This window comes from Sitophilus oryzae, unplaced genomic scaffold (assembly GCF_002938485.1).
Source record: "Sitophilus oryzae breed Bouriz unplaced genomic scaffold, Soryzae_2.0 scaffold_119_pilon_pilon, whole genome shotgun sequence".
Classification (NCBI taxonomy): Eukaryota; Metazoa; Arthropoda; class Insecta; order Coleoptera; family Curculionidae; genus Sitophilus; species Sitophilus oryzae.
The window spans coordinates 1569175-1585324 of record NW_022145837.1 but is presented as its reverse complement, the minus strand read 5'-3'; the positions used below and the strand labels follow the sequence as shown (position 1 = coordinate 1585324).

General features: G+C 39.5%; 2 protein-coding genes across 9 annotated transcripts in view; both read right to left on the bottom strand.

The window, feature by feature from the left end:
- Positions 1-1140: 1140 nt before the first annotated feature.
- Positions 1141-12524, bottom strand: LOC115891857. The gene is made up of 9 exons (XM_030912440.1): positions 12373-12524; positions 11748-11837; positions 11609-11686; positions 11097-11494; positions 10320-10661; positions 8512-9513; positions 6756-7781; positions 3990-4637; positions 1141-1644 (listed from the first exon to the last, which is right to left on the bottom strand). Exons 1-9 carry the CDS (start codon positions 12393-12395, stop codon positions 1232-1234), a joined length of 4020 nt encoding a protein of 1339 aa, XP_030768300.1. The 5' UTR covers positions 12396-12524; the 3' UTR covers positions 1141-1231.
- A 732-nt stretch (positions 12525-13256) lies between these two features.
- Positions 13257-16150, bottom strand: part of LOC115891858 (AT-rich interactive domain-containing protein 1B-like) — a 21049-nt gene continuing 18155 nt past the window's right edge. For 4 of the 8 annotated variants that reach the window (XM_030912444.1, XM_030912446.1, XM_030912448.1 and 1 more), the window contains exons 10-11: positions 15772-16137; positions 13257-14226 (exon numbers count right to left, since the gene is read on the bottom strand). In XM_030912444.1, coding sequence (XP_030768304.1) covers positions 13388-14226; positions 15772-16137 — 1205 coding nt within the window. In that variant the 3' untranslated portion in view covers positions 13257-13387. Of the gene's footprint in view, positions 14227-15771 lie in introns of all 8 variants that reach the window. The other 4 variants (XM_030912442.1, XM_030912441.1, XM_030912447.1 and 1 more) reach the window with 2 other exon arrangements.

Here is a 16150-nt window from a genome sequence, read left to right as displayed (position 1 = left end):
TTTAAACGACTACCAGCTGTAGAATAAATAAAAAATAACATAAACTAAGCTCAGTAAAGACTGACAAATCCACAAATTTTCAAATCAAATTCGAAGGTGTCAAATAAACCGTCAAACAGAAATTTGAAGAATCCCCACCCTATGGCTATGTATTTTTACAAAAATGAAGAAGGAAATTAAAGATAAAGGATTATACTATACCGTATTGTAGCACATTTTTAGACAACTTCTTTATTTTTAAGATTTTGATGGTCAAACATCAATAAAATATTCCTTATGTTTGGACTAAATTTTTTCGAAAATAAAGACATAATTTAAAATTCCGTTAGAATACGGAAATAGAATGAAGTTTTGTGATTACAGTGATATATAACTTATATGGGTTTGTAACAAATTGCTCCCTATTTTATGGCAAATGCTGAAGCTCTGCAAACCTTAATCAAGCCTTAATCAAAGCACGTGTGTTTGGAATTTTAGTAATTAACATCGAACTACAAATTACTTAATGTTAATAGTTAATTCTATCTGATATCCATATTTTTTAAATATGCTAGGCAAATTTTTACAATTATTTTTAATTAAACTTTAAAATGTATTCTGTCGTTATCATAAACAATACATTTTCTTAACTTGTCGATAAACGTATAGTTTTCAAATTTTTTAATATTTGGAAACTTTTTATCACAAGGTATATTATTACTAGTTGCTAAATACTCGCTAACGCAATTTTCGGACACGTTTTTTATTATCTAGATTTTATTTTGTTCATCTTATGCTGTAAGTTTATTTCATATTAATATTCGTGCTTTAGATCTAAATTTTAATGCTATTCAATTACTTTAACGCGATAAAAAGTTAATGTTATTTTTTAATACCTTTCTGTATAATATTTTTCATATTTATATCTGGCAAAACTATCAATAAATACTATTATTTATGCAAAAACTATATGCAGTGCCATATGGCACAATACAAAAGCCAGAACAGTGCGGTGACGTCACAGATCGATGTCTCTGGCCTGTATGTCATGTTGGTTATGATATTTCCTTCGGCCACATACCCGTTTTACCCGACCCCTGAGAGCGACCCGAACAGTACAGCTTAATAGACGACGATTGTATTCAAGTAAAATGCCCACTATTATCATATATACCGTATATTTATTTCTTGGTAACATATTGCATATCTTTGGCTTTTATCACAAACACTTATAGCCAAAATCCTCGTTTTTCTAATAGGTATGGCGACAAGGACGACAAGAGGATTGGCCTTCTCCACTAGATGAACCCCCACTCCAAGATCCCTCGGTACTGGAATAGTCATAGATGGACCTAGCCTCGTACGCAGGCGTGGGACTGCCCCATCTTTGTCTTCCTCCAGCTGCAGCCCCAGGTCTTTGCCCCTGGCCAGCTGCTGCAGCTGCACGACCTCCAGGACCCGCGGCCGTCTGTCTTCCTCTAGCAGCAAACGTCGAGCTAGCTGCCCCAGGTTGGAACGCGGAATAACTTTCATCTACGTCTTCATCGTAGCCGCCTCCGCAAGCTTCTCCATGGGAGGCTTCACACTCTGAAGAATCACCGGAAAAGTCCAGTCTTCTGGCGTAGGCGGGAGGATGGGTTATGTTGCGCCGCGGTGTCTCAGGCCCTAGAAAAATAGAAATAACGTTTTTAGGGTCCCGTACCAAACGGGTAAAGACTGGAACCCTATAACTAAGATTTCGCTGTCCGTCCGTCCGTCTGTCACAAAGGTCTATATTATGAACCGTTATAGCTAGATAGTTGAAATTTTTACAGATAATGTATCTATGTTGCCGCTATAAGAACAAATACTAAAAACAGAATTAAATAAATGTTTATAAATTAAAAAGTACTTTCACTAAACATTATCTTATAAGTAAGAATTTTACATATAGAATCTTTCAAGTCCTCGGTGGCCGCGTGGTTAAAACGTTAGGACTTTACGCTGCTATGACGTTGGAGCAGACGTAGTAAGGAGGTTCGAATCTTAGTCAAGGCGACTTTTTTTTAATCGTTTTTTTTAATTTTTCCATATTTTTACATATTTATTTTTACTTTTTACATATTTATTATTGATTAATACAATTTTTTGGAATGTGTTTCTTCATTTTTTTGACATGAATTGAACATTTTTGGTTGAAATTTGGGTTATAACGAAAATCGAAAACAAAAGTCGTTAGATAACTAGAATTAAATCGATTTGCTATTATTCAATTTTATACAATAACTAGCGTGTACCCGCGACTTCGTTCGCGTCGAATTAATCATTTGTAATGGTGATGATAAAGCAAAGCAAGAATTTCCATTAACATACAAACTGGATAAAATTTTCTCACATTTATGTCAGCACAAGAAAAAACAATATGGCGATATTATTATACAGGGTGTCTCATATTTTAATCGGGAAAATTTAATAGACGATAGAACTTGCAAAAATAAAACAAAAAGTTCATATCAACTTGTAAGATTTCAAGCTTCCTTTTCGATATACAGGGTGTTAAAATTACTTAAACAAGAAAAAAAATTAAGATATTTGAAAAACTATTTAATCGATTTTACTATGGGACTTAATTTGATGTGATTAAATTTTAGTTTAATGGCCAAGGGCGGCGGTGGGGCATCACTGTTAAATTATTTTAAAGGAAAAAATAGGCACGCCACTGCTTTTTTAGAAGTTTAATATTATTTTTGGATTTAGTAATTAAAAATATTATTTTTTTGTCCCCTGACTTTTTGTCTATCTTGCTTACTTCTTGCGGAAAAAAATAAATTCTAATTGGTAATTAATGTTATAATTGGTATTCTAATGGTACCCTGTATCTCGAAAAGGAAGCTTTAAATCTTACAAGTTGATATGAACTTTTTGTTTTATTTTTGCAAGTTCTATCGTCTATTAAATTTACCCGATTAAAATCTGAGACACCCTGTATAACTTGGTAATATTTGAGGGGTAGTTTCATCTCGTTGGAATTTGACTTTCGAAAAATCCGTTTGCCAAAAATAAGCTTTTTACGTCAAGCAGTTTAAGCAGAATCGGGGTTAAGAAATTACCCAACTTTTTGGAACACCCTGTATGATTTTTTAAAAAATTTCAAAATATGTAAAAAAACCAAATAAATTAATTATGCTTGTCCAAGCGCTTTCTCGAAAGACTAACCGTTTTTTAAATAACAAATATTATAATATTTGAGGGGCGTTTTCACCCTCTTGGAATTTGAGATTCGAGAAACCCCTCCTTATCGAATCTCTACACCCCACAGTCAATCCGTTTCCCAAAAATTAGCTTTAAACGTCAAGCAGTTTAAGCAGAATCGTGATTACTCAATGGTCATATTTTATGAAACACCCTGTATAAATTTATAAAAAATCTTAAAATATGTAAAACAACAAAATAAAATATACGAGTTTAAGAGTTTTTCCGAAAAACTTACCGGTTTTTAAATAAAAAATATTTTAATTTTCGAGGGATAGTTTCCCCCCCCCCTTAGAATTCGAGTTTCGAAAAATCCCTTCTTATCGAACCTCTACACCCTAAAGTCGACCAGATTTTTCGAAACACCCTGTATACATTTTTAAAAAATCTTAAAATATGTAAAAAAACAAAATAAAATATACGTGTTTAAGCGTTTTTTCGGAAACTTGACCGTTTTTTAAATAAAAAATATTGTAATATTTGAGGGGTGGTTTCACCCTCTTGGAACTGGAATTTTGAAAAATCCCTTCTTGTCGAACCTCTACACCCTAGAATCAACCTGTATGCCAAAATTGAGCGTCTTACGTTGAGTGGTTTGAGCAGGATCGTGATTAATCAGTATGTCAGTCACTTAAGGATTTTATATATTAGTATAGATTCAAAGTTTATGAATTATTACTACACACCCATCGTGCAAAAGCTTTATAACCATCTATTAATATTCACAAACGTTTTGCGCGCTGAGCGTGTACGCGCCTTTATTAGAGCATTAAAATAACCTGGAGGCGTGAGTCCCATCATCTCGTACGAGTCCATGTATCTACTCCCGTATCCTCCTTGCACTTCCATGTCGTCCGGGGGAGTCCTTTCTGAGGGCTGCGCGGGGTAGCTGTCGTCCAGACAAGCCGCGCCACCCCCTAGGCACATGGCAGACGCGGTGGTGAAGGTGCCGTCTGCACGTGGTCCAGCCCTATAACCAGTCACGGGGGGGTAGGTCATGACAAAAAGTCCTCCAGGTCCACCTCCTTCGGATGCGTCAGTGTAGGTGCTGTTCAGACAGGACGCGCCGTCGTCTACGCACGCGTCAGATCTCTGTCCTCCACTAGCAGCAGAAGAAGCGGCGCTGGGAGAATAACCATAGATCGAAGCTGCCTCGAATGCAGGCGTCGGGCTTCCCCATTTTCGTCTTCCTCCGGCTGCTTTTTGTCCAGCACCAGCTGCAGGTGCTTGTCTTCCTCTAGCACCAGCCATCGCGTTACTAGGCCCAGGTCGAGGCATCGAAGGGAAGCTTTCTTCTACGTCTCCGGCGTACCCGCTTTCACAGACTTCTCCCTGGGAGGCTTCGCATGCTGATGAATCGTTGGAGAAGTTCAGTCTTCTGGCGTAGGCGGGAGGATAGGTTATGTTACCTCGAGGCGTATCGGGAGCTAAACAAAATGAAATAACGTTAATAGGTATTAATTTACTGGATAAAATGTATCGGGGGATTAACGCTATAGTCTGTGAAACGAATAACTTTGAATTTGACAGTTCTCGCGGGCTTTTCTAGTGTTAATTTTATTAGGTTAGCAACTTGCGGCTATGCTGACGCAATGCCGTCTCTAATAGAATAGCCTCGGAGCGAGATTTATGACGTCACGCTAGTTAGATACTACAGATTAATAAATATGTTGTAGAATACATAGAAAACATAATTATTATTCCTAGTATTTTTGGTTTGTATTATAAAAATGATATAGTTTACATGAAATATACAGTTAATAAATACAATATATATACCAATTTATAGTTATAAATACTTTGGCAAATAAACTGTGAACCATACAAATGCAGCAAATGTTTTACAATATGGCTGAAATCGTACTTCATAGTCAAAGTAGATAGTTTTAGTGTTAAGAATAATAAAATTTTAAAATATATGTGGTCATCTTTTAACAAGTTTATATTAGTTTATTAATTGTAGTAAACATTATGTAGTGTGTGGTGTGAATATTTTATATGTAATTTTTTGGACTATATTCGACACTATTTTTTTCATATGACACAACACTGATGAAGGCTATAATGTTATCCGAAACGTTTTATTTAAACCAAATAAAAATAATGAAAAACCAAATGAAAACTTGATCAGCGTTTTTTCCGAACCTAAATCCCAAGAAAATCAAAAATTTTAGAATAATTTTACATATAAAATGACAGCGATCTTTATTTCATAGCCATCGCTGACGCATTTTTTTTATGATAGTGTATTATTTGCAAATATAATTTTTCGAACATTAATAACAATACATCACTATTAGTAGATAATAATGTTTTTTTGTTAAATTAGATCGATTTTCAAACCCCAAATTGCATTTGTTTGGTTCATAGTTTATTTGCCAAAGTATTTATTACTCTAAATTAGTATATAAATATTGTATTTATTAACTGTATATTATGTATATTTCATGTAAACTATATCATTTTTAAAATACAAACCAAAAATACGAGGAATAATTATATTTTCCATGTATTCTACAACATATTTATTAATCCGTGGTATCTAACTAGCGTGACGTCATAAATCTCGCTCCGAGGCTGTCCTATTAGAGACGGCATTGGTCTGATATTTAGAAATGTCAAAAGTTGATGACATTTTACTTTTGACAATTATAACATTTCGTCTTGACTTTGAATCGTCTTGATAAGAACTGTCACTTGTTTTATTATTTTCCTTTTCTATTTCACAAAAGTAAAAAGAGTTACCTATCTGACTCGTTCAGGCACTCAATTTAAAGAATATCAGTAACTTTTTTGACAGAGGGATTTTATATTTGCAATGTTGGTAAAAAATAACGGTCAAAATTCAAAGTTATTCATTTAAAGACTATATGTATGATCCTATATGATCGAATAAAAACGGCGTCAGCGATGGCTATGAAATGAACATCGATGACATTTTCCATATAAAATGACAGCGATCTTCATTTCATAGCCACAGAAGAAGAAATAACGTTATTATAATTACAATAAAGTTATTCCTTCTTCTGTGTCCTGTTTCATAGGCCATCGCTGACGCCGTTTTTATTCGATCATACGGTATTACCCTAGATCATATTATATACTTACGTGGATAAATCAACGCCATAAGATTAGCGTTAAAAAATATGTCTCCAGCATCACGACATGCCATTTTCAAACCTTCTTTATTGCCCTTATGAAACTTTCGATAGGTTTGTCTTTCTCGAGGACCTTACTTTACGCAAGCGCATTAAAAGTTACACGTATTTCCAAAATAAGCACAATTTTATACGCTTTAGAAAGTACAAATTATACAATATTATGGAAAGCAACTTTTCATTGTCATCATATTGTATGTCTCTTTTATGGACAGTTTTTATATAGCCAAGGATGCAAGTGTGTTCAGTGAGAAGTTAATTTTAAGTTTATACAACTATATTTTGATTTTTTTTTCGTTGGACTTTCTAAACACTCGTAAAAATGACCATTCCATAGTGATTTACTTATCCACGTAAGTATATAATATGATCTAGGATTAAAATAACCTGCAGGCGTGAGTCCCATCATCTCCCACGAGTCCATGTGCCTGTCGGGGTACATTCTAGGCACTGCCGTGTCAAACCGAGGATAGTCCAGGTAGTTTGGAGGAGTCCTGATCGAGGGATGAGCCGTGTAGGTGCTGTCTAAACGTCCTCCAGCTCCACCTCCAGCTGTAGCGTCGTAGGTTCTATCTAAACGTCTTCCACCTCCAGCTCCAGCGGAGTAGCTGTCGTCAAGACAAGTTGCGCCGGCCCCTAAGCAGATGGCAGACGCGGTGGTGAAGGAATTGTCTGAACGTGCTCCAGCTCTAGCACCAGCTGCAGGGGGGTAGGTTCTGTTTAAACGTCCTCCAGCTGCGGGAGTTCTCTGTCTTCTACTAGCAGCAGAAGATGCTTCTGGAGAATAATCGTCGTACGAAGCTGCCTCAAATATAGGCATCGGACTCCAGTTCTCCTCCTGTCTTCCTCCAGCACCAAACATTGCGTTACTCGGTCCAGCTTGGGACACCGAAGGGAAGCTTTCTTCAACATCTCCAGAGTACCCGTCTTCGCAAACTCCTCCCTGGGAAGCTTCACACGCCGAAGAATCGCTGGAAAAGTTCAGTCTTCTTCCTCGAACTTCCTGTCGAGGTCCAGGAGAAGGCGACCTCGTTCTCGATCGCTGCGCTCCAAAGATCGGATCGGTCTCGCTGCTCCAATCGGACGAAACGTCTTGGGGACTGGACCTGGACACCCCGCTCAGTCCTGGAGACCGGCCCACCCTAATGCTGTCAAAAATCTCTTTCCGAGCTGTCGTTTGACCGGTGGAGAGATGTGAGCTATCCATGTAGGGTCTGAACCAGCCCATGCTGCTGTCTTGGTCGCCGCTGTGGGGAGATCTGCTACTCGATGGGCAGGTTCTGGTCACGTTGAGGTTGGATGGACCCTGGCTAGGGGAGAAGGGTCGCGGGGGAGTGTCCGAGGTGTCGGAGAAATCGAGTTTTCTGGCGTAGCGAGGTGGATGGGTTTTGTTGCCTCGCGGCGTATCTGGTCCTAGAAATTTAGAAATAACCTTTTTTAATATCAAATCGCTGGATGGAATGAGGGGATCTAGAGGTGTCCAACTAGTTCCCGGTTTCTCAAAGAACTACTTCCTCAGTTTGGTTTGGAATTAGTTTACGTACGGATTGGCCAGCGCGATCGTAGCCCGATGCTAGGCAGGAGTGCCAGCCGTATGTTATTTGTCTCGAACCGAAAGGACCGAGAGGAACTAATTAAAATACTATTTCACGGGAATCTATTCAGTCGGCAGATCCGAGGTATAATACAAGGCGACGACGATGGATTCGGCCTTGTCTATTGCCACAGCTGGCGTAATTTGTTTGTTCTTTGAATATTTTATGGGAATGTTTCACTTTAGGTTTCTAAAATTAAGAAATATGTTTTAAAATGAAGTAGATATTCTGAATTTTTAGACAAAAACAAAAAGTGATGACAAATGCAATTTTTCGTAGCTATATATTTTTAACATAGGCAATTACATGTCTCATTATATATCATACATTATAAAAATTATACAGATCATACTGTGAATAGTTCTGACTGACACCGAAACCCATTAGCAAGCAACGGGGATGTCAATGTTAGCCGGGAACTATTGTGAACTAAAGACCCAGTTCAAGGAACTATTCCTCTGGAAGAATAGAACTAAGGAACTAGTTCCTCCCAAGGAACTAGAATTCCCACCTCTAGCGTATATGCGCCTTTAGAGTATTAAAATCACCTGGAGGCGTGAGTCCCATCATCTCCCACGAGTCCATGTGTCTGTCCGGGTACATTCTAGCCACTGCCGTGTCAAACCGAGGATAGTCCAGGTAGTTTGGAGGAGTCCTGATCGAGGGATGAGCTGTGTAGGTGCTGTCCAAACGTCGTCCAGCTGTAGCGTCGTAGGTCCTGTCTAAACGTCCTCCAGATCCACCTCCAGCTCCAGCGGAGTAGCTATCGTCCAGACAAGTTGCGCCGGCCCCCAAGCAGATGGCAGACGCGGTGGTGAAGGAATTGTCTGAACGTGCTCCAGCTCTAACACCAGCTACAGGGGGGTAGGTTCTGTTTAAACGTCCACCAGCTGCGGGAGTTCTCTGTCTTCTACTAGCAGCAGAAGATGCTTCTGTAGAATAATCATCGTACGAAGCTGCCTCAAATATAGGCATCGGACTCCAGTTCTCTTCCTGTCTTCCTCCAGCACCAAACATTGCGTTACTCGGTCCAGGTTGTGAAGACACCGAAGGGAAGCTTTCTTCAACATCTCCAGAGTACCCGCTTTCACAAACACCTCCCCGGGAGGCTTCACACGCCGAAGAATCGCTGGAAAAGTTCAGTCTTCTTCCTCGAACTTCCTGTCGAGGTCCAGGAGAAGGCGATCTCGTTCTCGACCGCTGCTGCGCTCCAAAGATCGGATCCGTCTCGCTGCTCCAATCGTACGAGACGTCTTCGGGACTGGAACTGGACACTGCGCTCAGTCCTGGAGACCGGCCCACCCTGATGCTGTCAAAGATCTCTTTTCGAGCTGTCGTTTGACCGGTGGAGAGATGTGAGCTGTCCATGTAGGGTCTGAACCAGCGCATGCTGCTGTCTTGGTCGCCGCTGTGCGGGGATGCTCTACTGAGGTTGGATGAACCCTGGCTGGGGGAGAAAGGTCGCGGTGGTGTGTCTGAGGTGTCGGAGAAATCGAGTCTTCTGGCGTAGCGGGGAGGATGAGTTTTGTTGCCTCGCGGCGTGTCGGGACCTAGAAATTTAGAAATAACCTTTTTTAATATCAAATCAATGGATATAATGAGGAGATCTAGAGGTGTCCAACTAGTTTCCGGTTTCTCAAAGAACTAGTTTCTCAGGACCTATTCCGGGATCGAGACTGTGACCGAAATACAAGACTAGTTTACGTACGGATCGGCCAGCGCGATTGTAGCCCGATGCTAGGCGAGAGTGCCAGCCGTATGTTAGTTGACCTGGACCGAAAGGACTAAGAGGAACTAGTTAAAAGACTATTTCACGGAAATCTATTCAGTCGGCAGATCCGAGATATAATACAAGGCGACGACGATTCGGCCTTGTCTATTGCCACAGCCGACCTAATTACCACCAAAAACTGTCGTTGATTTTTAGGTTGTTCTTTTAATATTTTATGGGAATGTTTCACTTTAGGTCCCTAAAATTAAGAAATATCTTATAAAACGAAGTAGATATTCTGAATTTTTAGACAAAAACAAAAAGCTCGAAGTGATAAAAAATGCAATTTTTCGTAAAATTTTCGTATTATTTGCTCCAATTGATTTGTGATATAGTTTTCGAACTCTGATTTGAATTTCTTTTTTAATTTTTTTATATTATAAAAATTATACAGATCATACTGTCAATAGTTCTGACTGACAACGAAACCCATTAGCAAGCAACGGGTATGTCAACGATAGTCGGGAATTATTGTGAACTAAAGACCTATTCTTAAGGAACTATTCCTCTGGAGGAACTAGTTCCTCCCAACGAACTAGAATTCCCATCTCTAGCGTGTACGCGCCTTTAGAGTATTAATATCACCTGGAGGCGTGAGTCCCATCATCTCCCACGAGTCCATGTGTCTGTCCGGATACATTCTAGCCACTGCCGTGTCGAACGGAGGATAGTCCAGGTAATTTGGAGGCGTCCTGATCGAGGGATGAGCCGTGTAGGTGCTGTCCAGACATGTTGCGCCTTCCCCTGCGCAAGGGCCAGCTGCAGCGGTGTAGGTACGGTCTAAACGTCTTCCAGATCCATTTCCTGCTGTAGCGTTGTAAGTTCTGTCGAAACTTCGTCCAGATCTAACTGTGTAGGTGCCGTCTAAACGTCCTCCAGGTTCACTTCCTGCTGTTCTGTCGAAACTTCTTCCAGGTCCACCTACACCTGCAACGGTGAAGGTTAGAGGTGTGTAGTTTGTGAACGAACTCGTTCCAATGAACTATTCCAACCTATTCAGGGCGTATTTCGGGATCTAGACTGTGAGCGATATAAATAATAATATGCGACGGCAACAGATCGGCCAGCGCGATCGTAGCCCGATGCTTGGCGCGAGTGGAGAGTGCCAGCCGTATGTTACCTGTCCCGGACCGAAAGAACTAAGAGGAACTAGAGGAACTAATTAAAAGACTAGTTATATTTTGTACATTATAAAAATTATACAGATTATACTGTGAATAGTTTTGACTGACAACAAAATCCAAAGGGGATGTTAATGTTAGTCGGAAACTATTGTGAACTAAAGACCTAGTTCAAGGAACTATTCCTCTGGAGGAACTAGAACTAAGGAACTAGTTCCTCCCAAGGAACTAGAAATCCCACCTCTAGTGTAGGTTCTGTCTAATCGTCCTCCAGGTCCACTTCCTGCTGTGGCGTTGCAGGTTCTGTCGAAACTTCTTCCAGATCCAACAGTATAGGTCCTGTCTAAACGTTCTCCAGGTCCACTCCCTGCTGTAGCGTTGTAGGTCCTGTCAAAACTTCTTCCAGGTCCACCTCCTGCTGCAACTGTGTAGGTTCTGTCTAAACGTCCTCCAGGTCCACCTCCTGCTGTAGCGGTATAGGTTCTGTCCAACGCGCCGGATGGACGTCCTCCTGCAACGGTGTAGGTGCGATCTAAGCGTCCTCCAGGTCCCCCTCTAGCTCCAACGTTGTAGGTTTCGTCTAGACGTGCTCTTTGGGCAGTTCCTCCGGCTGCCGCTCTGGGACCTGCATTATATTGTCTATACTTCATGAAAAATATCGAGTCTATTTTAAAAAACTCAAAATTTAAGTGAGGATGCACTATCAATAATCACCACATAGGCTAATATAAAACTACTAGATAAGATTCTTACTTGGCTTCTCTTTGTCTTGCTAAACCTGGACCACAGTTCCAGGGGGGTATTCTAGAGGGTGGAGCAGTAGGTCTGGATCTAAAATATCCCCAAAAAGCATTGAGAAACGGTTTAAAATTCAGATATTTTGATTTCTTACACCATCGGCCTATCATATGGCACTGGAGGTCTTTGGTGATGACCTCTTGATCTTCTATGATGATGCCTTCTGGATTGTCTTTGTCCTCCGCTAAAACAGTCATTAAAACATCTGTTATACAGAGTGTTTCAGAAATAAGTAAAGAAGAAGCACCCTGTATACTCTACTACTAATAATTTTAAAATGTGTATCTTAATCTTCCCTATAACTTTTATATTTAACATTTTTTTTTGTCAACCTGGAAACAAATGAGATAATGGACTTTACTCTATCGTTGACTCAACCTCTACATGATTACAGAAGATTTGTAATAAACTTGCAAAAATCTTAATCATAGATAAAAGAAAATAATCTACTATTATCTTAATCAAGTTAAATGAATGTCATCCCGTTTAATATAAAACAGTGATATAAGAAATCTTATATTTTTATTAATAATCTTTATGTGGTATATCATCCTAAGTTAGGAATATCATTCCTAAGTTAGGAATGGGATTCCTATGTTAGTAAATGAACTATGACAACAAAAACTGCTTCCGAAATAATTTTCTTCTATATAATAAAATAATACTTAGTTACTATAAATAGATGCTATAAAATGCTTACAAAATATCTAGTTACTTACGGTGCACAGCCACAGTCACCCATTTTGAGTTTTTCTTTGAAAAATTACTTTACACTAAAATTTCGGAAAACTTTACACTAAAATTTTGAGAAAAAAAAATCTAAATATGATTTCTCTGAAATTTCGAAATTTGTGACTTGTGGATTTTTTACATTTTTTGACAAGTTTTTGACGGATTTTTTGGTACTTTATTTATTGTAGGTAGGAAATTTAAAGTTTTGTCAATACTACCTTTCAGTAGTAAGTAAATAAATAAAACTTTTTAGTAGATTTATTATTTTAGTCAGGTCTATTACACATAAAGGGTATTTTACTAGCTAGATGGAAATTAATCAAGATAGGGAGTTATGGAAGCTATCGAGGGAGGCCTACGTCTAGCAGTGGACTTTATTAGGTAATCCAAAGGATAAAACACCTTCACTGGAAAGGTCGGGTATTTATGAAATTTTTTGTAAAGATTGTAATCAGAAATATGTTGGGCAAACTAGAAGATCAATATTAACTAGATTTAAAGAACATTTAGCTCAGATAAGATATGGTAGACCGGATAAATCTTGCGTTGCTGAACATATTGTTGATAAAGAACATTGTATAGATCTTAATAATTTAAAATTTATTAAACAAGTCTCAAATTACAGGCTGTCCAATTCCTTCAAGTTCTTTGTTCCTACTACTCTAGTGGCGGAAATCTAACTGTTACGCTCGGTGGGCTCTGACTCGGTTGGCAAGATCTTGCCACGCCCACTCGGTACCCATTGAGCGAGTATATAAACGCTCAAATTGTACTTTTTAGGTTAGTCTTAATCATCTCCTGATGATTAAATAACAACACTATAGCTGGCAGGCTCTATCATTAAAATAAGAAAGAAACAATCATCATTATATCATATCATTTATTTATCTTTTTGTTACATATTAATGAATATCTTTGGCATTTATTATCACAGATTATTATGCTGAAACACTTATTGCTGAAACTCCCATTCTTTTACTCGGCGAAATCGATTTGCATGTTTCAGTTGCAAAAACACGACGATTCGTCAGCTTCGTAACCAGCAGAAGAACCTTCACGCCTAGATCTCGCGCTGTTAGAATCGTACGACCTTAGCCTCGTGCTAGCTGCTCCAGGTTGGAAGAAGGAAGGAGGGCTATCTGAAACCCCTGCACATCCACCTCCACATCCTCCTCTTCGTCCAGCACGAGCTCCAGCACCTGAAGTTCTCTGTCTTCCTCCAGCAGCAACCCCTGGACATCCACGTCCACATCCTCCCCCTCTGGCTTCACGTCTAGGTCTAGGCGAAGGAGATCTCTGCTCCCTAAGCCTCGTGCTAGTCGCCCTAGGTTGGAACATCGAAGGCAAGCTTTCTTCTGCACATATACCTTCAACGCAGGCTCCTGCTCCGGCTCCTGAAGAATCGCTGGTGAAGTTCAATCGTCTTCCAGGAACATCTTGTCTAGGTCCCGGAGAAGGAGACCTGGGTATCGACCTCTGGGGTCCAAAGATCGGATCGGACTCGCTGCTCCAGTCGTACGAGACGTCTTGGGGACTGGACCTGGACACTCCGCTTGGTCCTGGAGACCGACCTACTCTGATGCTGTCGAAGATCTCTCTGCGAGCTCCTGTACGACCGGTAGCCTGGTTCGTGCTGGTCATGTAGGGCCTGAACCAGTCCACGCTGCTGTCTTGGTCGCTGGAGGCGGAGCCCGCTCCTGGGCAGGTTCTGTTCACGTTGAAGTTGTAGGGATGCGGGCTAGGGGAGAACGGTCGCGGGGGAGAGTCCTGAGTGTCGGAGAAATCGAGTTTTCTGGCGTAGCGTGGAGGATGGGTTTTGTTGCCTCGCGGCGTATCCGGTCCTAGAAAAATAAAAATAATCTGTTTTAGTATCGATCTGCGATAGAATCTTAGATCTTATAAACTTGGGATAAGGAAATTCGCTTCATATTTGTTGAAGACACGTCAGCGATATTCGACTCTCTGATTATCTTTGTCTTTGACACTGATTGACCAATCGTCTGTCTTTTTTTGGGCATATGTCACTTTTATCTCATAAATTAGAAAATATAATAGTTATTTTTTATACAAGACGATAAAATGGTATTTTATCGTCGACCGAAAAAATTAATTTCGGAAGACGATAATGCAATTTTATCGTCGTGTATAAAACAATATTTTTTTCCATACAGTTACGTTTTAAAAAATATTCAGAAATTATTATTTCAAGGAATTTATTACGAGAAGAAAAAAAATTGTCCTGGGTTGGTGTTGGTTTCTATGTAATTTGACAAATAAATAAAGCTGTCTCTTTAGTTGTCAGTTTTGAGTCAATATTTAGAATACAAGGTATGATATTGCGCAAGTTGGTCACTACGTCACAGGTCATAAACGGCACCATTGGTCGGCAAGCATCGCGCGCCAATTTCAAATTGTCAAACAGATGACACAATAAATGTGAAAATAATTTTTCAAATATCAAGCTCGATGATTTGACATCACTTTTGGGGTTATGTCCTAATCCTTTCCTATTTTAGGTCTTTTTTATTAGTGGCAATTGAACAATATGGATATTTTTTATGGCGTGTGACGTCCCAGGTGGTATGCGCAAACTTAACGAAATTGGAACCGCTATCGATCATACCTTGTTTTCTTTGTACCATGGCTCAAAACGAAATAAGTACCAACAGATATTTAGGCTGAGGCGACAAATGCCATATCCAAACTACTTTAGTACCATTTAAATCCCGAATAACTTATGACAAGGAATACAAAAATTTTCAAAAATGGAAGCAATTAAAAAACGTGCGAAAAGAAATAAAGCCTTTAACCTATCCTCGCTGTTAAGGTATCATTTAATCTACCCTTGCGGTTTAAGTACTATTTTATCTACTATTTTTGATAGATCTAAGGCAATTTTAACAGTTGTTTTGCTATGAAAAAAATGACACAAATCTATCTGTTTCCTTGGTTACTGGTTATATGTGTTAACCAATCATCATAGCTATTTTTAAAGTAGTTCAATTTTTGTTTAAAATTTATATAAAAAGTATATTGAAATAATATGACAAATATTTTCAAAATAATAAATACACGTATCAATTATATCTTGATTAAAATTTTTTAGTAGTCTATATTTTTAGTAAGCGAAAAAAAGCTCCAAGTTAGCACTCACGTCTAATATCGTTCTGCGCATGATCAGTAGTATATTCAGAGGGAAGGGTAGATTTATACGATAATCTTGTTCTAGAAAGAAATAGATAGAAAAATGCATGTGAAAGTCCCATAAAGAAAGTTGTGTGTAATATACAAATGGCAATGGCTGTATCCACGACGTTTATAAGATCTAAGATCTACACACACATTATGCATGTTTGTTAACGGTTAATGTAGAAGATTAAAATAACCTGGAGGCGTGAGTCCCATCATCTCCCACGAGTCCATGTGTCTATCCGGGTACATTCTAGCCACTGCCGTGTCGAATGGAGGGTAGTCCAGGAAATTTGGAGGAGTCCTCATGGAGGGATGAGCCGTGTAGGTACCGTCTAAACGTCCTCCAGCTCCACCACCTGCTGTACCGCCTGAACAGTCCGCGTCGCAGACTCCACCGGTATAGGTTGCGTCTGGACGTCCTCCAGCTGCAGCGGTATAGGTTGCGTTTGGATGTCCTCCAGCTGCGGCGGTATAGGTTGCGTTTGGATGTCCTCCAGCTGCGGCGGTATAGGTTGCGTTTGGATGTCCTCCAGCTGCGGCGGTATAGGTTGCGTTTGGATGTCCTCCAGCTGC